Raw genomic sequence first — 20,270 nt, 5'->3', positions numbered from 1 at the left:
GCTTCCGCAGGCAAATGGCACACGCAAAGCCACAGCAATTCGACAAAATCGATCTCGTAGCGTATCAAGTGTTTCATGAATCTGAATATGGGCGGAATATCTTGATGTTTTGCCAATTCGGCACAGAATGCCGACGCCTGACTTGAAACACAGAATGTCCATCCGCTGGACATGACTTCCGCCAAGTACTCTTCGAAAAACGATTCGTCAGCTAGGAAAAGTGTAAACAATTCGCAGAGAAAGTTCGATCTCAAGCCGACGAAAGTTGTGTCAGCTAACAAATCAGTCGAATCGAACATCGTAGCAATGAGACAATAGTCGCTGGATAGATTCGCTTCTAGTAGTCTCTCGACGAAATATCGGCGGTGATGAGACGGCGTTATAAACACATCCACAATTTCCATAAACAATTTACGAATCGGTATATCAGAGAACTGGTAGCAATAGTCTAGCATGTCAAAGATTTCAATTCGCTCCGTTTCCACCGATTGTTGTGTATCGTAGGTAAACCACAATAGTTCGATGAAACAGGAAATTTCTTCAGCGGTAAAATATTCATCTGAGCCACAGTTACTCGCCCTGTTCAGTAAACTTATAAAGTACATGAAAGCGGGTGTTTTTCCGTATTTGTTCGTTGCAGCCGAATCGTAATGCTCGTAGAGAAGTTCACGAATCAATTCCACGCGATGGCTTCTAACTGCACTGAGTAAGCTCGTCTCATTCGTTGGTCCACTCATTTCACAAGTTCTCGGTGATAAAGAAGCGATAGAAATCACTGCGGATTTTAACTCCGTAACGTGCTTATATCTAAATAAATATGCAACTGGTTCATCATGATCAAAGGATTAGGTGTATGGGTGAGGATGACATATAGAAAACAATGAACTGTACTTATTAGGTAGTGCCAGAAGCGAACTGGATAATTAAACGAAAACTCACAGCCGCTAAAGCCCACGTATGAAACATAAAAAAGCTGAAGAAATATTCAAAGCAAAAGCAATACCAGGACAATACGAGGAATTTTATAAGACAAGCTTACACAACACCAAGTAGTCTAGGAAGCAATGTATACCGTCTACGTACGACTTTGCATGACATTTTAGTGTTTTTTGGTAGGTCGGCTACTTAAACTACAAATGTATCGTTAGATAGTGCACTTTTCATCGGTTGGCGAAAGATCGAACAGATCATGGGTAACATCAACGCACTTCAAGCATGAGTGGTACATACACTCTAAACAGAGTACTGAAACGGGACAGTGTATCAAGCAATTTGACAGTTGTCACTCGAATCACTTCTGCTTGAATTGCGTTAGTAACATCAATACCCTATCTAGAAACCTAACTACATTTATCTAAAAAAATTAAAATTATCAGCAAAATTAGAAATTAGGCAACAGTGCATGATCCTACAAACAAAGGAATAAGGTGGAATTTTGAAAGCGTCAACACGAAGTTTGTTAGCTAGGGAAGACATTGGTAACATACCGAAATGTTTCGGGAAAAGAGTCTTTAAGCACAACAAGCCTAACTATTATCGAGTTGTATGGATCCTTTGGTTGGCTGTGGCTTGTTAACAGTTAACCTAAACTTCGAGCTTTCTTTCTGTCTCTGAAATGAAGAAGGTTAGACAATAATGGTTATGTGCATTCCATATTATGGACATGGACTCAATAATATGGTGTGAGTGAGAGGCAGATAAACGTACATATCGATTGCAGAAGGATTGTCCGTTGGTTTTTAAAGGACTTTCTTAAAATTTAAAGGATATTTCTGAGGACTTACTGCAAACTTGATGACTTCCTTTTGAGCGTGATGCTCGGCGAGATGTTTATTTTACCTACTCGTTATAAGTTGCGCCAGCGTTGGTTGCACCACGACACCACGTTGCTTTGAACCACGACACAGTAAAATCAGCGAGAGTCGACTTGACGGGCGAGCTCAATTCATAAGTACCTTCTTTGAATGCATTAACTGCATTTTCATGCCTTGGGCATAAATTTTGGAATTTGTCTCGTAATTTTGACCCTCAACCCTTAGCATGAAAAGATGTATATCCATCTGTTGTAGGCAGTTTATTTTAGGGTCTTTCAGTCCACAACAGATACGTAAATAACGATTGTTTATAATGTCGTATTTTAACGGGGGGAAATTTTCAAAATTTGTCCCAGACGCCGCTTTAATCGTAGTGGTGCATCATGAAAATGTTCTGCAGATTCTACACATTCTACACTTTTCCGATTTCAGTCCCAGCAGTAAAATGACAAAGAAATTGAAATTTTGATGTGTAGAAACACATTTTCTTTTGAGAGGCTTCTAAAAGTGACGTTGGCTACGTATCGTATGACAGCTGAGTAGACTGATGCATAAAATTATAACTTTTTTTTTGTAAACAACAATCAAAATCATGTCCGACTCAATAGACATAGAGTCGTACTGTCGCGTATGCCTACAGCAAAATGAAACAAATTTATCCATTTACGATGAGGTTCAGGAGTTCAGCATGAGCATCTGTGATTTGTTAATATTTTACGGTGAAATGACGGTAATTCTCCCGAGAACAAACTCAAGACCAGAGCATATTAACCCTTTCACACCATCGATTTGCAGATAAACGACAAGGACGTTTATCCGAAAATAATTTGCGATGAATGCTTAAGGGAGCTGCTGGTTGTTACCAAATTCAAAGAAAAAGTCAAACTCGCCGAGCACACATTAGGCCAGTTGATCACAGCGGACGACAGGACCAGCAATTGTGACGAGGTGATTATAGAAGAGACGGAAGACAGCGAGATCGATGGATACGTCACGATCAAAAGAGAGAGCGAAGCCTATGTACCAGAGGAAGAAGTAGTAAACACCGGGTCATACGAAGAGGTGGAATTTCTGGATTTGAATGGACCGACGGAAACGCTAAACACTGTGCAATATGTAACCGTTGGTAAATGCGACGATGAATTCATCGATGAAATTATCGAGGAATGCAGTGTAGACGATAGTGACATTGTGGAAACGATTGTCAGTGATACAACAGATACTATCAATAGAAGTGCCGTGAAGGTAAGTAGCGAAAAATGTTTGCACTCATCCATGGTTCATCAGATCGTTTTCTCTCTCTTTCATTAGCAGAAATCGCCATCGAAACAAACGCCACAGCATCTGAGTCCGAGTGATTCGAAAGTAATCATCAACTTCAATTGTGCCTTCTGCGGAGCAGGTATACGCAACTCGCAGTCCTCTTTGTTCTTGATAAAACTTTCGATTTCCTTTCAAGGTTTTATGCATTCGAGTAATCTAAAGAAACACATGCTGACGCACCGCTCGGAGACATTCGATCTGCATGCAACCGATCTGAATGACCAAATGAAAGTCGAAGAACCAGCCGAACCACAGATCGTGACGGGGAAAATTTCAAAGAAAAACATCGTCAAGCCGCATAAATGCGAGCTATGTGACCGGGCGTTCGTTTCTAGATCGTTGCTCTCTTCACACAACAGGACTCATACTGGCGAGAGGTAGAATCTAAAATCATTCGTCAAATTTGTGCGTTGAAACTTTACCGCCCTTAGACCTTTTGCCTGCAACCAATGCGAAAAGAATTTTGCTACACAAGGCGGACTGGATTTGCATACGAGGCGGCATTTGGGACTGAAAAATTACGTGTGCAACATCTGTGATCGTCGATTCGTAGAAAGTTCCAATTTGAAAGTTCACATGCGAACACATACGTAAGTTGTTCACGACTTGTCGGTCTAAAAAAAAACACGAATTCGACTAATAAATGAAAAATGAATTTGTTTCAGAGGGGAACGACCTCATCGCTGTAATCGTTGTAATCGTAGCTTTTCTCGAGTATTTCTCCTGCAAATTCACCAAAGAACGCATACGGGTTCGTCGAACTAGCACAGACATTTTGCTGATCATTGTGTTAATCGAATGTCAATCTTTACAGGTGAACGACCGCATCAGTGCCCGATTTGTTTTAAAGGATTTGCCCAACAAGGCGATCTATCCGCCCATAGACGCATACATTCAGGTAAGCTATAGAATAACCGGATGAGCCTTTTTTCTGTATCAAAAACATTTTCTGTTTGTAACAGGAGAACGACCGCATCAGTGTGGGATTTGTTTCAAAGGGTTCATCAAGAGCAGTGCATTAACATCACACATGAAGCGGCACACGGATAAAACAGTCTACGATTCCAGCAATACGAGTATGACAATCGTCAAATAAATTGAAATGGAGTTTTGTTTGAATCGTGTCTTTGCTACGGGAAAATAAATTATTTTACACACCACATGCGTCCAAAACCGTACTTTTCGTGTTTTAAGCACTACTTTCGACGCCCTCAACAGGTAAAAACCATTACATAACTCGGGATAAAAATTAAGAGTGTCGGCTACGCAATTGACACAAAAACTCTACTTTTCATCTTTTTGTCCTAGTCATACTGTTGCAAATACCGAACGAAATCGTAATTGATCAGAGATTGAACAGAAAAATGTGGTACGATTGGGTACTTCCCGCTAAATCGTTTCAGTTAGTCAGAGAAAATCGGAAAAATCACTTAAAAACTTTTGTCAAGGAAATGGTCAAAAAACAGCTTCCCAGCCTCAATTCCATTTTTATGGTGTAGCTGGCCTCACGATCTATTGAAATTTAGTGGTGGCATGTCCGGGAAGTTCCCGTTAAATCGTTTCAGTTAGTCAGAGAAAATCGGAAAAATCACTTAAAAACTTTTGTCAAGGAAATGGTCAAAAAACAGCTTCCCAGCCTCAATTCCATTTTTATGGTGTAGCTGGCCTCACGATCTATTGAAATTTAGTGGTGGCATGTCCGGGAAGTTCCCGTTAAATCGTTTCAGTTAGTCAGAGAAAATCGGAAAAATCACTTAAAAACTTTTGTCAAGGAAATGGTCAAAAAACAGCTTCCCAGCCTCAATTCCATTTTTATGGTGTAGCTGGCCTCACGATCTATTGAAATTTAGTGGTGGCATGTCCGGGAAGTTCCCGCTAAATCGTTTCAGTTAGTCAGAGAAAATCGGAAAAATCACTTAAAAACTTTTACTTTACTAGTGAGGTAATGTGGCCTTTCCCTCACTAGTGAAGACCCTTTCCCTCGCTCGTAAAGTCAAACGCCATACTTTACACGTGAAATAATTTGATATCTCGTATCACGATGAGTAAAAGTACCTCGGGCTGAAGCCCTCGGATACTTTTACTCATCTGGATACGAGATATGAAATTACTTCACTGGTACAGTAATGTACTATTGTCAAGGAAATGTTCAAAAAACAGCTTCCCAGCCTCAATTCCATTTTTATGGTGTTGCTGGCCTCACAATCTATTGAAATTTAGTGGTGGCATGTCCGGGAAGTTCCCGCTAAATCGTTTCAGTTAGTCAGAGAAAATCGGAACGTTATCTTCTCGAAATAAACCTCTAAACTTGATTTTAAGTAACACAATTTAATTTAAAGAAATAGAAGAATAGACAACAAAAGGATTATTGAAAGGCAGGAAAATATGATTATGTAGCTGGCTTTAGATTCCGCCATAAAAACATGCCGGAACTGTTATAGGTCGTGCACAAACATCAGCAGTAGTGATCGGATAGTGCATGGTTGGCGTTTCGTCAAGGTTTACGTCACCTTCAATTAACTGTCCGACGAAATCCAAAGCACGATGGAAACAATCGGAAGTTTTATTCTGCTTTCCAAAAACAACTCGCAGCGCTCGATCATCTCGCAACGTCATGGCTTCTTTAACGAAGTTTACTGTTGATGTGACCGGCAAATATTCGGTTTCGTTTTCCGACGGCATCAATGGGTCAAACACGACAACTAGAAGAAGAAAAATAATAAGTTATTGCATGCTCAAATGTTCACTTACCCTTTACTTACAAATTTTCTTCGCATCTGTTTCTTTGCGTACAACAAGCACGTTTGTGTGCGCTAGAACTCTGTGGCGATCAGTCGACTTCACCCGTCCCACTATTAGGAAAATTGCAAGTTTCGTTGTCTGGAGCACTTTGTCCGCTGTCTTTCGAAATTGTGTTGGAGATCTTTGAACTCCTTTGATTTGCGCCTTGCTGTTGCTCCGCGTACCCCAAATCGACGGGTCAACGTGAATCGTAGCAATTTTTGGCAACGAATTGCGGCATTTCTCCCACATTTCCAATTCTAACTCCACAACCGATTTATCGAGATTTCTATAAAAGTTTAACAAAAATTAAGAACATTTCTCTTCATTATTTTCTTGTTATTAATTGCCTGGCGAATCCATCGTCAGTGTACAGGCCATCCCGTCTAGCGATCATAGATAGGGAAAGAATGCCCTTGTGTATGAACCCAGAGCCCCGCATTGACGTCAACGTACTACGTCCTACCGATGGTGGCTCTCCTACAGGTACTTTTCTGGTTCCTCGACTACTTTTCGGGTGACAAGGCATATCAACTTCGATATCAACTTTACGATTTCTGATCTTCATGATAACTTTTGCGTTTAACAGCTGCAAGCGTAGCTGGCTCATCTAGTGAAGAACGCTTTTGTGCTTGGCACTTTTTGTCGCCAACTCTTTTTCGAAGACGAACTTCATTTTCCGACAGTTGGGCCATGGCACCATTGGAAAAATTTCGGACAACTGGTTCGTTCAATTTATTGGCCAATGGCTCATTGTCCGAGTCTGACCATTCCGAAACTGCGGTGTTGGTGACGCACATTTCAGATGATGGCTTATCCGGCGTTGTTGGACTCTCCAGCCAGTCTTCATTTCTTCGCAGCAGCGAGTACGCAGACAGGCCACTCAGATTGCTCGTGCTAATTGAGGAATTGTTGTTGGGTCCGCCAGACGAACAATCAGTTGCTGAGTCCGATGAGTCAATGAACTTTGGTGAAACATATTCTGCTTCGTCGTCTGAAAAGTCTTCATCTTAATCGCGCTCATCCACGTATACTTTACGAACACTGTTTCGTTGGGTCGTGCTGGAAAGCTTACTGACGGTTCAACATCGGTTTCTTTCGAAGGATTGCTGCCTGTTTCCAATCCGCACTCTGGTGAGCCGACTCTGGAAACATCCCCAGCACCTCTACTCGATGTCGATACCCGACGTTGGCTTCCAGTTATTTGCTGTCGTTGACTTTCAATTGTAAATACGATTGGATGCAGTGTAAATAGTTGCGTCGGTCGCGATTGTGAAAGAAAGAATTTCACGAAACTTTCAGCTTTTCCAAAAAACATTATCGCTGCTCTTCCTTGATTCGGTTCATCAATTGGATTGACAATTTTTCCTTGATGGTTTCGGCCATGCGAATCGAAGTACACAAAATTCCAAGCATTCGATTCGTAGTTTCTGAACTTGAATAATCAATACGATTTAGAAGCATAGGTTAAGATGGCTGTGTTGATCGGATGGTTTTGGTAAGTTACCATTGCGAAATCGAGATCTTCTTTATTTGTCCGTCCGTCGGAACATGGAATTCTTCGGGTTCAACCGAGAAAGTAACGCCACCGATTTCGAGGGGAACATTCAAATTTCGTGGGTCTATCAATCCACCAGCACCAGTCGTAAGATTTTTGTCGATGCTCTCCATACATTTCAAATAATAAAGATTACCTTCGATCACTATGTCATCGATGTTCTCATCTGTCCAGTTGTTGACGTTCCGTATCAATCTTTTTAAGAGAGGAGAAAATTCTTTCCAATAGAAAAATGTGAAAGAGGTTGCATTCGATGGAAATCTCAAAATAATCAGAGGAAAAGTTTGAGCTTTCAATTCTTGAATTTCTTCACGCATTTTAGGCCTAGGATGCATAGGAAACAAACAATGAAAGGGTAAAAGGTAAAAGTTGAAGTAGATATTACGATGGAAAGTCTTGTTTTAAAGGATTTGCCCAACAAGGCGATCTATCCGCCCATAGACGCATACATTCAGGTAAGCTATAGAATAACCGGATGAGCCTTTTTTCTGTATCAGAAACATTTTCTGTTTGTAACAGGAGAACGACCGCATCAGTGTGGGATTTGTTTCAAAGGGTTCATCAAGAGCAGTGCATTAACATCACACATGAAGCGGCACACGGATAAAACAGTCTACGATTCCAGCAATACGAGTATGACAATCGTCAAATAAATTGAAATGGAGTTTTGTTTGAATCGTGTCTTTGCTACGGGAAAATAAATTATTTTACACACCACATGCGTCCAAAACCGTACTTTTCTTGTTTTAAGCACTACTTTCGACGCCCTCAACAGGTAAAAACCATTACATAACTCGGGATAAAAATTAAGAGTGTCGGCTACGCAATTGACACAAAAACTCTACTTTTCATCTTTTTGTCCTAGTCATACTGTTGCAAATACCGAACGAAATCGTAATTGATCAGAGATTGAACAGAAAAATGTGGTACGATTGGGTACTTCCCGCTAAATCGTTTCAGTTAGTCAGAGAAAATCGGAAAAATCACTTAAAAACTTTTGTCAAGGAAATGGTCAAAAAACAGCTTCCCAGCCTCAATTCCATTTTTATGGTGTAGCTGGCCTCACGATCTATTGAAATTTAGTGGTGGCATGTCCGGGAAGTTCCCGTTAAATCGTTTCAGTTAGTCAGAGAAAATCGGAAAAATCACTTAAAAACTTTTGTCAAGGAAATGGTCAAAAAACAGCTTCCCAGCCTCAATTCCATTTTTATGGTGTAGCTGGCCTCACGATCTATTGAAATTTAGTGGTGGCATGTCCGGGAAGTTCCCGTTAAATCGTTTCAGTTAGTCAGAGAAAATCGGAAAAATCACTTAAAAACTTTTGTCAAGGAAATGGTCAAAAAACAGCTTCCCAGCCTCAATTCCATTTTTATAGTGTGGCTGGCCTCACGATCTATTGAAATTTAGTGGTGGCATGTCCGGGAAGTTCCCGCTAAATCGTTTCAGTTAGTCAGAGAAAATCGGAAAAATCACTTAAAAACTTTTGTCAAGGAAATGGTCAAAAAACAGCTTCCCAGCCTCAATTCCATTTTTATGGTGTAGCTGGCCTCACGATCTATTGAAATTTAGTGGTGGCATGTCCGGGAAGTTCCCGCTAAATCGTTTCAGTTAGTCAGAGAAAATCGGAAAAATCACTTAAAAACTTTTACTTTACTAGTGAGGTAATGTGGCCTTTCCCTCACTAGTGAAGACCCTTTCCCTCGCTCGTAAAGTCAAACGCCATACTTTACACGTGAAATAATTTGATATCTCGTATCACGATGAGTAAAAGTACCTCGGGCTGAAGCCCTCGGATACTTTTACTCATCTGGATACGAGATATGAAATTACTTCACTGGTACAGTAATGTACTATTGTCAAGGAAATGTTCAAAAAACAGCTTCCCAGCCTCAATTCCATTTTTATGGTGTTGCTGGCCTCACAATCTATTGAAATTTAGTGGTGGCATGTCCGGGAAGTTCCCGCTAAATCGTTTCAGTTAGTCAGAGAAAATCGGAACGTTATCTTCTCGAAATAAACCTCTAAACTTGATTTTAAGTAACACAATTTAATTTAAAGAAATAGAAGAATAGACAACAAAAGGATTATTGAAAGGCAGGAAAATATGATTATGTAGCTGGCTTTAGATTCCGCCATAAAAACATGCCGGAACTGTTATAGGTCGTGCACAAACATCAGCAGTAGTGATCGGATAGTGCATGGTTGGCGTTTCGTCAAGGTTTACGTCACCTTCAATTAACTGTCCGACGAAATCCAAAGCACGATGGAAACAATCGGAAGTTTTATTCTGCTTTCCAAAAACAACTCGCAGCGCTCGATCATCTCGCAACGTCATGGCTTCTTTAACGAAGTTTACTGTTGATGTGACCGGCAAATATTCGGTTTCGTTTTCCGACGGCATCAATGGGTCAAACACGACAACTAGAAGAAGAAAAATAATAAGTTATTGCATGCTCAAATGTTCACTTACCCTTTACTTACAAATTTTCTTCGCATCTGTTTCTTTGCGTACAACAAGCACGTTTGTGTGCGCTAGAACTCTGTGGCGATCAGTCGACTTCACCCGTCCCACTATTAGGAAAATTGCAAGTTTCGTTGTCTGGAGCACTTTGTCCGCTGTCTTTCGAAATTGTGTTGAGATCTTTGAACTCCTTTGATTTGCGCCTTGCTGTGACAAGGTACATCACAGGTACATCTTCATGATAACTTTTGCGTTTAACAGCTGCAAGCGTAGCTGGCTCATCTAGTGAAGAACGCTTTTGTGCTTGGCGATTTTTGTCGCCAACTCTTTTTCGAAGACGAACTTCATTTTCCGACAGTTGGGCCATGGCACCATTGGAAAAATTTCGGACAACTGGTTCGTTCAATTTATTGGCCAATGGCTCATTGTCCGAGTCTGACCATTCCGAAACTGCGGTGTTGGTGACGCACATTTCAGATGATGGCTTATCCGGCGTTGTTGGACTCTCCAGCCAGTCTTCATTTCTTCGCAGCAGCGAGTACGCAGACAGGCCACTCAGATTGCTCGTGCTAATTGAGGAATTGTTGTTGGGTCCGCCAGACGAACAATCAGTTGCTGAGTCCGATGAGTCAATGAACTTTGGTGAAACATATTCTGCTTCGTCGTCTGAAAAGTCTTCATCTTAATCGCGCTCATCCACGTATACTTTACGAACACTGTTTCGTTGGGTCGTGCTGGAAAGCTTACTGACGGTTCAATATCGGTTTCTTTCGAAGGATTGCTGCCTGTTTCCAATCCGCACTCTGGTGAGCCGACTCCGGAAACATCCCCAGCACCTCTACTCGATGTCGATACCCGACGTTGGCTTCCAGTTATTTGCTGTCGTTGACCTTCAATTGTAAATACGATTGGATGCAGTGTAAATAGTTGCGTCGGTCGCGATTGTGAAAGAAAGAATTTCACGAAACTTTCAGCGTTCCCAGAAAACATTATCGCTGCTCTTCCTTGATTCGGTTCATCAATTGGATTGACAATTTTTCCTTGATGGTTTCGGCCATGCGAATCGAAATACACAAAATTCCAAGCATTCGATTCGTAGTTTCTGAACTTGAATAATCAATACGATTTAGAAGCATAGGTTAAGATGGCTGTGTTGATCGGATGGTTTTGGTAAGTTATCATTGCGAAATCGAGATCTTCTTTATTTGTCCGTCCGTCGGAACATGGAAATTCTTCGGGTTCAACCGAGAAAGTAACGCCACCGATTTCGAGGGGAACATTCAAATTTCGTGGGTCTATCAATCCACCAGTCGTAAGATTTTTGTCGATGCTCTCCATACATTTCAAATAATAAAGATTACCTTCGATCATTATGTCATCGATGTTCTCATCTGTCCAGTTGTTGACGTTCCGTATGTGCGTGTATGCCAGAGCAGTGGCAGCCATCCCTACACACTGATGTTGGATATCCAATGGAAAATCGAATTGGCAGTTGCTACCGAGAACGATTTTTACAAAAGAAGGCATTTGCACAACAGGAGCTGGAGGCGGTGTAGTCGGAATGTCCTTTTTTCCAATGGCAATTGCAGCCTCGAACTGTTGAATGCAAACCTTTAGTTTCGTAACAATTGATTGGATTGTTGAACGCAATGCTAATCGGTCAGCGTGAGTTGCTGGCTTCCAATTTGTTACTTTGATCATTTCTTGCGTTTCAGCCAACTTTTGAGCAGTGTCATCGGCAGCATTCATCTGTTTGATTGTATTGGCCAGAGATTCTGCTTTGCGGTAAAAAAATGCCATGGCCTTTCGACCTTCGTATAAGGCTTGAGTCCATACATCTGCAGCACTTGCTGTTGCCATCGAAACGTTTGCTGTTGGCGTTGAAATGGTAAGTTACCATTGCGAAATCGAGATCTTCTTTATTTGTCTGTCCGTCGGAACATGGAAATTCTTCGGGTTCAACCGAGAAAGTAACGCCACCGATTTCGAGGGGAACATTCAAATTTCGTGGGTCTATCAATCCACCAGTCGTAAGATTTTTGTCGATGCTCTCCATACATTTCAAATAATAAAGATTACCTTCGATCATTATGTCATCGATGTTCTCATCTGTCCAGTTGTTGACGTTCCGTATGTGCGTGTACGCCAGAGCAGTGGCAGCCATCCCTACGCACTGATGTTGGATATCCAATGGAAAATCGAATTGGCAGTTGCTACCGAGAACGATTTTTACAAAAGAAGGCATTTGCACAACAGGAGCTGGAGGCGGTGTAGTCGGAATGTCCTTTTTTCCAATGGCAATTGCAGCCTCGAACTGTTGAATGCAAACCTTTAGTTTCGTAACAATTGATTGGATTGTTGAACGCAATTTTACATTCTTCTAAATTCGTCGGTCGGCCGCTGCATCGATGGTTCTACTATACTATTTGTACAGGAGGGATATTCTCCCCAACACGCATGTGCCAGTACATCTACTTGAGAAAAACTCGTTACTTAGGGCATGTTGCCCGTTCAGTAGTTGTGTTTATTCTGAATCTTTTTCATATAAATTCGCCGTATTTATAGGCCTTTTCGATGTCTACTTGATCTTATTCAATTGAAAAGGACACTTTCATTTGTGATTTTAGTAAAGTGAAAACACTTGCCAGTGACTGCTAATAATATTTTCGACACTCCCACCAGTTTCCGTAGGTCTCGAGGAAACTCCAAAACGAAAATATGTTAATTCGTCTGTTGTCTTTTGCCAATGCGAATGTTACCAATGCTTCCGTTTGAACCAATGCTTACTAATGACTGATGTTATGCGAATTTTACCAATGCTTTGACTCTCCCACCTATGGTATCCGAAATGTTGAGGAAACCATAACATGCTTTCCTCTTTCTTTGCTGTTAACGTTTCTTGATTGTTACGACCATCATTCGACCACCGAATGATTCGACCAACCAGACTGCTATTTATCTTCGTGCTGCTATGCCCATAGATTTCTGCCAATTGAAATTGAAGTTCTCTCTTCAGACTGTGCTATCTTTCTTCGTGCCAATTGACCATCTCTGCTGGGCGTTACGACGACCATCAATCTCCAAATTGTCTCGACCAACCAGCCTTGCTAATGTCTTCCTTCTATGACGTTCTTCTTCTTCCTGCTGCCAATGACGAATGCTAATTGACCTTCTTCGCTGGACATTACGACGACCATCAATCTCCAAATTGACTCGACCAACCAGCCTTGCTAATTCTTCTGCCGACTCTGGTCTTTTTTCCGCTGCCAATGACGCGTGCCAATTGACCTGCTCTGCTGGGCGTTACGACGACCATCAATCTCCAAATTGATTCGACCAACCAGCCATGCTCATTTCTCCCTTCTATAACTTTCTTCTTTTTGCTGCTAATGACGCCTGACAATGAATTTTTGACGTTACGACGACCATCAATTTGATTTTGACCATCAAATGACTCGATCAACCAGTCTTCCTATTGTACTGACCATCCTCTACTTGCTGCTGCTGTTAACGACTTCTTTTGCTGGGCGTTACGACGACCATCAATTCGATTCTTCCACCAAATTGACTCGACCAACCAGCCTTGCTAATTTCTTCTCTTCTGTGACCTTTTCTTCTTGCTGCTGCCAATTGACGTCCTTTGCTGGGTATTACGACGACCATCAATATCCAAGTTGACTCGATCAACCAGCCTTGTAACACCACGACCAATGTTACGCTTGTTACTGTTGGACTTACGTCTTGCGACTGCCGCTTTGTTACTGTTGGACTTACGTCTTGCGACTGCCGTCTCGTTGTCAATGACGCCTGCCAATTGACCTATGTTGCTGGGCGTTACGACGACCACCAATCTGATTCGATTGACTCGACCAACCAGCGTGTAACACCACGACCAATGTTACGCCTTGAGTAGCTCTTGCTGCTGCTGCTGCTACGGGACCACCAATGTCACGAACCTTCCACACACGTTGGGCGCCATGTCAAGAATTTTACATTCTTCTAAATTCGTCGGTCGGCCGCTGCATCGATGGTTCTACTATACTATTTGTACAGGAGGGATATTCTCCCCAACACGCATGTGCCAGTACATCTACTTGAGAAAAACTCGTTACTTAGGGCATGTTGCCCGTTCAGTAGTTGTGTTTATTCTGAATCTTTTTCATATAAATTCGCCGTATTTATAGGCCTTTTCGATGTCTACTTGATCTTATTCAATTGAAAAGGACACTTTGATTTGTGATTTTAGTAAAGTGAAAACACTTGCCAGTGACTGCTAATAATATTTTCGACAATGCTAATCGGTCAGCGTGAGTTGCTGGCTTCCAATTTGTTACTTTGATCATTTCTTGCGTTTCAGCCAACTTTTGAGCAGTGTCATCGGCAGCATTCATCTGTTTGATTGTATTGGCCAGAGATTCTGCTTTGCGGTAAAAAAAATGCCATGGCCTTTCGACCTTCGTATAAGACTTGAGTCCATACATCTGCAGCACTTGCTGTTGCCATCGAAACGATTGCTGTTGGCGTTGAAATGGGAATTCACGCCGTCAGTCCGCTCAATATTTGAAATTTTGCAACGGATCGGGGGCGATTTAACGTTCAGGAAAATTTCATGACTGCCAATGTGAAAAAAAGTAAATTCCAAATTCTTTCGTTGACGTGATCCATTGTTTACATTCAATTTGGAATGTATTGATCAAATGATATTGGGAATAATGGACTCATTAATATCCCTTTCATCGATAATATTGTATTTTAACAATAATCACAATCTTTTTAAGAGAGGAGAAAATTCTTTCAAATCGAAAAATGTGAAAGAGGTTGCATTCGATGGAAATCTCAAAATAATCAGAGGAAAAGTTTGAGCTTTCAATTCTTGAATTTCTTCACGCATTTTAGGCCTAGGATGCATAGGAATATAAACAATGAAAAGGTAAAAGTTGAAGTCGATATTACGATGGAAAGTCTTCAGTTTCTTGCATGCTCTGATTATGGTCAGAGGGTCCCAGATCTAGTTCGAAATAAACAATATCGCTTTGCTCAATGGGAATCAAGAAGTCATTGTTTTTCATTAATGGTTCCAGCAAATCTAGTTCGTCCGGTCCAAAGTCATACCAGCCAGATTGAGACTGATCGAGATTGCTTTCTAATTCATTGTTTTGCACCTCGGGCCCGAAGTCGTACCATTCAGACTGATTAAGTACAAATTCTGAATATTCAAGTTTCACTCGCTTTTTTTCTGGTTCCGAATGATCTCGGCTTGGTTCTAGCTCTTTCTTTTCATAGTAGGGAATCGGATTGCTACTCATCCAGCAGAATTATATTTTATGATTTTTGAAAATTGGAAAAATCAACAAACAAATGAGTGACATTTCAGTTTTTTTTTGTTGGTATCGTTGGAATTGAGATTTTAAAGTCTGCGTTATGGATTTATTTCTGCGTTTATATGATTATGTTTGAATTTAAGGCGCACTTACGGCGTGAATTTCTTCTGTGCAGGGTATAGCTCGCGTTGCACAAATTTCGAATTGTTCTTGGATGTTGGGTTCCCAATCCGATTCCTCCTCTTGTAATTGCTTTTGCATTTCCTCTTTTAGTTGATTGTCCATGTTTGCGATTTGGCAGTAAGTTTAATCTGTAGAATTTAAATTTAAGTTTTTAATTTTTTTTTTTTAATTTTGGGGAAAAATTTGCTACGACAGGGCATGTGAAACAAAGCTTACACGGGCAAAGTTAGACTGCGCAAGCACATCAGTAATGTTCACGGCGAAAAGAAATATCGGTGCACATTGTGTGAAAAACCGTTCCCTTTCAGCCCTTTCGCTTTGAAGGTACATACCTGCTTGTTCGGCAATTTTACTCCACAATTTTACTAATCTCCAATGTTAACAGGAATACGTTGCAACTCACACCGGCGAAGATTCGTACAAGTGCCAACACACCAAAATGAAAAATGTCGACACATGGTGAACAATAGGCAGTGAGAGCAACAATCATAATCACATCTCACGATCTACGTCTAGTCTGCATCCTGAATCTACTACAAATCGTAATTGTCAGTTTACTACTGCATAGCTGCATAATGTTGGAAGCCTGTCAAAAAGTCCATTGTGCATTTTCTCTCAAGCCAAACTGTTTTTGTTTACATTAGGAAGAAATTTCTTGTTGATGCACTGATGGGGTCGTTCACCTGGAAAGATTGGCATTCGATTAAAACAATGAACAGCAAAATGACGGTGTGACTAGTTTGACGAACCCGTATGCGTTCTTTGGTGAATTTGCAGGGGGAATACTCGGGAAAAGCTTCGATTGCAACGATTACAGCGATGGGGTCGTTCCCCTCTGAAATTCATTTTTAATTTAGTCTAATTCGTGTTTTTTTTTTCGACCGATAAGTCGTCAACAACTCACGTATGTGTTCGCATGTGAACTTTAAGATTGGAACTTTCTACGAATCGACGATAACATATGTTGCACACGTAATTTTTCAGTCCCAAATGCCGCCTCGTATGCAAATCCAGTCCGCCTTGTGTAGCAAAATTCTTTTCGCATTGGTTGCAGGCAAAAGGTCTGAAAGGTCGGTAAACTTCCAACGCACGACAAATGATTTGTAGATTTTAGACCTTTCGCCAGTGTGAGTCCTAATGTGGGAAGAGAGCAAAGATCTGGAAACGAACGCCCGATCACAATGTTCGCATTTATGCGGCTTGACGATGTTTTTCTTGGAAACTTTCCCCTTCAGGATTTGTGGTTCGGCTGGTTCTTCGATTTTTACTTGATCATTCAGATCGGTTGCCCGCAGATCGAATGTCTCCGAGCGGTGCGTCAGCATGTGTTTATTTAGATTACTCGAATGCATAAAGCCTTAAAGGAAATGGAGAGTTTTAGTGCAGCTTTCATCTGACCTGAAATCTTAAATTCGGGATCAGCTTCAGGTCAAGGTCAGGTTCAAAATGAACTAAATTAGGTTGACCTGAACGTGATCGGAATCTTAAAGAGAACTGTGAGTCTGAGTAATATGTATACCTGCTCCGCAGAAGGAACAATTGAAGTTAATGATTACTTTCGAATCACTCGGACTCAGATGCTGTCGTATTTGTTTCGGTGGCGATTTCTGTGAATGAACGAGAGAGAGAAAAAACGATCTGATGAACCATGGATGAGTGCAAACATTTTTCGCTACTTACCTTCACGGCACTTCGATTGATAGTATCTGTTGTATCACTGACAATGGTTTCCACAATGTCACTATCGTCCACACTACATTCCTCGATAATTTCATCGATGAATTCATCGTCACATCGTCAATAGACAACAGTTACGTATTGCACAGTGTTCAGCGTTTGTGTCTGTCCATTTAAATCTAAAAATTCCACCTCTTCGTATGACCCGGTGTTTACTACTTCTTCTTCTGGTACGTAGGCTTCGTTCTCTTTTTTGATCGTGACGTATCCTTCGATCTCAGTGTCGTCCGACTCTTCTATAATCACCTCGTCACAATTGCTGGTCCTGTCGTCCGCTGTGATCAACTGGCCTAATGTGTGCTCGGCGAGTTTGACTTTCTCTTTGAATTTGGCAACAACCAGCAGCTCCCTTAAGCATTCATCGCAAATTATTTTCGGATAAACGTCCTTGTCGTTTATCTGAAAATCAATGGTGTGAAAGGTCTCTGGTCTTGAGTTTGTTTTCAGGAGAATTACCGTCATTTCACCGTAAAATATTAACAAATCACAGATGCTCATGCTGAACTCTTGAACCTCATCGTAAATGGATAAATTTGTTTCATTTTGCTGTAGGCACAGGCGACAGTATGACTCTATATCTATACAGTGTTTTCAGAGAGAGATTTTGGACCAGTTTAATATAACTTACCTTAAGGTATATTGAGCGGTAAAAATTTGAATTTTTGGTGTGTTGAATTTTCCTGTAAAAATAATTTTGATTTTTGATTATCATTGAAACGAGAGGAGAAAACGTAAACAAATATGTATGGCGAGCATGCGAGGATTTTCATTGTGGTGTTATTCGACTTATTTTTGTCGTTTTTACGTCTTATTTTTGGGATTTTTTAAGTTTACTTTGTACTCTATAAAGGTAAAAATATCTTAATATTCATTATTTGAGTGGTGTGAAATATTGTTCGCAGCAGTGTTGATACTGTAAAAGGATGGACATCGAAATATTGACAAGATACAATGAGAAAGTAAAGATGCATTATGGCGGCGTAGATCCGTACATGTTGGTTGATACCAAAGATACATTACCCGATAACATTCAATTCTATGATATACAGAATTATTGTATCGGGAGACAGCTCATTCACGAAGGAATTGTTTAGAACCTATAAAACTTTGGGGCATATAAACCACCCGAAATAAAATGCAAGTCGCACACCCTGGCGTATTGGAATTGGCTAGCAAAAAAAATCAGAACGATTTATCGCACGAATCCATGCCTTTTGCCTAGCTTGTGTCAACGCCAAGACTTCGCGTTACGATTATTTAACATTGGAAACGCAGAAAATTTCCTTCCTTCACTGTATCCTTTCAAGGTTCAACCAATAATTACCCAATTACACAACAGGCATCGTAAATTACTGAAAGAATAATTAAACAAACTCTTAACATTCACCGGTTGAGTTTAGATTGATCTCCTTTGTTTATATTTATGTTGCCATCGATATTTTGCACCATCAGGTTTAAATATTGAGAAAAACCTTTGAATAAATAATTAATTACCTTTTACTACTTGTATGAAGAAGAAAAAACAAATAACATGTGAAAAACAAAACTCAAACTTATTTTGAGTAAATATTTTTCCATGCAAATTCAAATATTCGGACCACTTTATTTTGACATCTATACCTCAAGGTAAGTTAAATTTAACTTGTCTTCTCTCATTTTTCCTCTCTGAAAACACTGTATTGAGACGGACATGATTTTGATTGTTGTTTACAAAAAAAAGTTATAATTTTATGCATCAGTCTACTCAGCTGTCACACGATACGTAGCCAACGTCACTTTTAGAAACCTCTCTCCGGTAAAAATATGTCTACACATCAAAATTTCGATTTCTTTGCCATTTCGCTGCTGGGACAAAGGTCGTAAAAGTGTAGAAAGTGTAAAATCTTGCGCAAAGATTAAAACGGAGCCTGGGACGAATTTTGAAAACTTTCCCCCTATAAATTACGACATTGTAAACGATTGCACTTGATGCATTCGAAGAAGGCTTAGTTTCCTATTACCAAAAAAGTACTCCGTGTGAGAGACAAAATTAAATTTTTTCAATTTTTGCATTGTTTATTTGACAGATCGCTCTCTCACGGCTCTCTCACGATGTACTTTTTGTTGAGTGGAATGGGCACTGAAAGGTTCGCATCTGCTGCATGCTTTTGTATTTGCAGACCGTTTACACCAAGAGCAAAAGATTGTACTCATTCAAATGCATTTTAGAGCAACGCTGGTGCAACTCACGAGTGTAGGTCATGCCAGTTTTCCACAAAAAAACTCAAATTGGCTGTTATAGAAGGAGGAAGTTGAACAGAAAATGCTAGATCTATAATCCACATCTCCTCGTGAGAAAATCATCAAGTTCGTTGAAAGTCCTAAGAAATTTCCTAAGTTTCGAGAAAACCTTTTACAGAAAATCTTTATGCAATCGAATTAAACGTTTATTTGCCCCTCGGTCATTCCATAACTCGGTCACTCCATAATATGGATGCCATATAATAATAGTGTCTATTCTTCATTTCAGAGACATTTTTAATTGAAGCCGAAAAGTAGCTTGATGTTTATTAAGGCCAGTCCATGGTCATATGCTTACGTATTTTACGTGTATAGATAGCAAGGTAACTTGAATTTAACGTAATTCAGATTACCCTGCCAGAGTGGAGAGCCGACTTATTTTCTTAAGTCGGCTCAAGCCTCGGCTTGGGGTATAGATGACGTTTTAAAGCTTTAGTGTCTTTGGCAAAAAATTAGTTATTAATTCAAAGTTATAGCTCGGCTAAGGCCATTTTTTAGCAAAAACGCTTGTTTCAAAGGTTTCATCAAGAGCAGTGCATTAACATCACACATGAAGCGGCACACGGATAAAAGAGTCTACGATTCCAGCAATACGAGTATGACAATCGTCAAATAAATTGAAATGGAGTTTTGTTTGAATCGTGTCTTTGCTACGGGAAAATAAATTATTTTACACACCACATGCGTCCAAAACCATACTTTTCGTGTTTCAAGCACTACTTTCGACGCCCTCAGCATGTAAAAACCATTACATAACTCGGGATAAAAATTAACAGTCTCGGCTACGCAATTGACACAAAAACTCTACTTTT

At 40.4% G+C, this 20,270-nt stretch overlaps 2 protein-coding genes and 1 long non-coding RNA gene across 5 annotated transcripts; 2 read left to right on the top strand and 1 right to left on the bottom strand.

Moving 5' to 3' along the window:
* The first annotated feature begins 2,330 nt into the window (after positions 1 to 2,330).
* LOC119076594 (zinc finger protein 12-like) lies at positions 2,331 to 20,114 on the top strand. Of its 3 annotated transcripts, XM_037183446.1 has the most exons (9): positions 2,331 to 2,544; positions 2,610 to 3,059; positions 3,126 to 3,216; positions 3,274 to 3,514; positions 3,569 to 3,727; positions 3,803 to 3,888; positions 3,952 to 4,035; positions 4,100 to 4,124; positions 19,966 to 20,114. In XM_037183446.1, exons 1-9 carry the CDS (start codon positions 2,407 to 2,409, stop codon positions 20,072 to 20,074), a joined length of 1,383 nt encoding a protein of 460 aa, XP_037039341.1. In that variant the 5' UTR covers positions 2,331 to 2,406; the 3' UTR covers positions 20,075 to 20,114. The 3 variants fall into 3 exon arrangements, with proteins under 3 accessions (XP_037039341.1, XP_037039340.1, XP_037039342.1); XM_037183445.1 differs by lacking the exon at positions 19,966 to 20,114 and having other exon boundaries at positions 2,332 to 2,544; positions 4,100 to 4,296; XM_037183447.1 differs by lacking the exon at positions 19,966 to 20,114 and having other exon boundaries at positions 2,333 to 2,544; positions 3,129 to 3,216; positions 4,100 to 4,296.
* LOC119076596 lies at positions 7,854 to 8,192 on the top strand. Its single transcript, XR_005087660.1, has 2 exons — positions 7,854 to 7,931; positions 7,996 to 8,192. It is a non-coding gene; the product is annotated as an uncharacterized LOC119076596 (long non-coding RNA).
* LOC119076595 lies at positions 17,154 to 18,911 on the bottom strand. Its single transcript, XM_037183449.1, has 3 exons — positions 18,859 to 18,911; positions 17,635 to 17,760; positions 17,154 to 17,577 (listed from the first exon to the last, which is right to left on the bottom strand). The coding sequence occupies exons 1-3, from the start codon at positions 18,868 to 18,870 to the stop codon at positions 17,239 to 17,241; spliced, it is 477 nt and encodes a 158-aa protein (XP_037039344.1). The 5' UTR covers positions 18,871 to 18,911; the 3' UTR covers positions 17,154 to 17,238.
* Positions 20,115 to 20,270: the final 156 nt, after the last annotated feature.

This window comes from Bradysia coprophila, unplaced genomic scaffold (assembly GCF_014529535.1).
Source record: "Bradysia coprophila strain Holo2 unplaced genomic scaffold, BU_Bcop_v1 contig_232, whole genome shotgun sequence".
Taxonomy (NCBI): Eukaryota; Metazoa; Arthropoda; class Insecta; order Diptera; family Sciaridae; genus Bradysia; species Bradysia coprophila.
This window is presented reverse-complemented; position numbering and strand designations above follow the sequence as displayed.

Bases quoted from the DNA above. Each gene is read 5' to 3' on its own strand.
- LOC119076595 (XM_037183449.1), bottom strand. The intron at 17,578-17,634 runs GTAATTCTCCTG...ATTGATTTTCAG, and splicing joins TATTTTACGGTGAAATGACG to ATAAACGACAAGGACGTTTA.
- LOC119076594 (XM_037183446.1), top strand. From the start codon at position 2,407: ATGTCCGACTCAATAGACATAGAGTCGTACTGTCGCGTATGCCTACAG. The intron at 2,545-2,609 runs GTAATTCTCCCG...ATCGATTTGCAG, and splicing joins TATTTTACGGTGAAATGACG to ATAAACGACAAGGACGTTTA. The intron at 3,217-3,273 runs GTATACGCAACT...TTTCCTTTCAAG, and splicing joins TTGTGCCTTCTGCGGAGCAG to GTTTTATGCATTCGAGTAAT.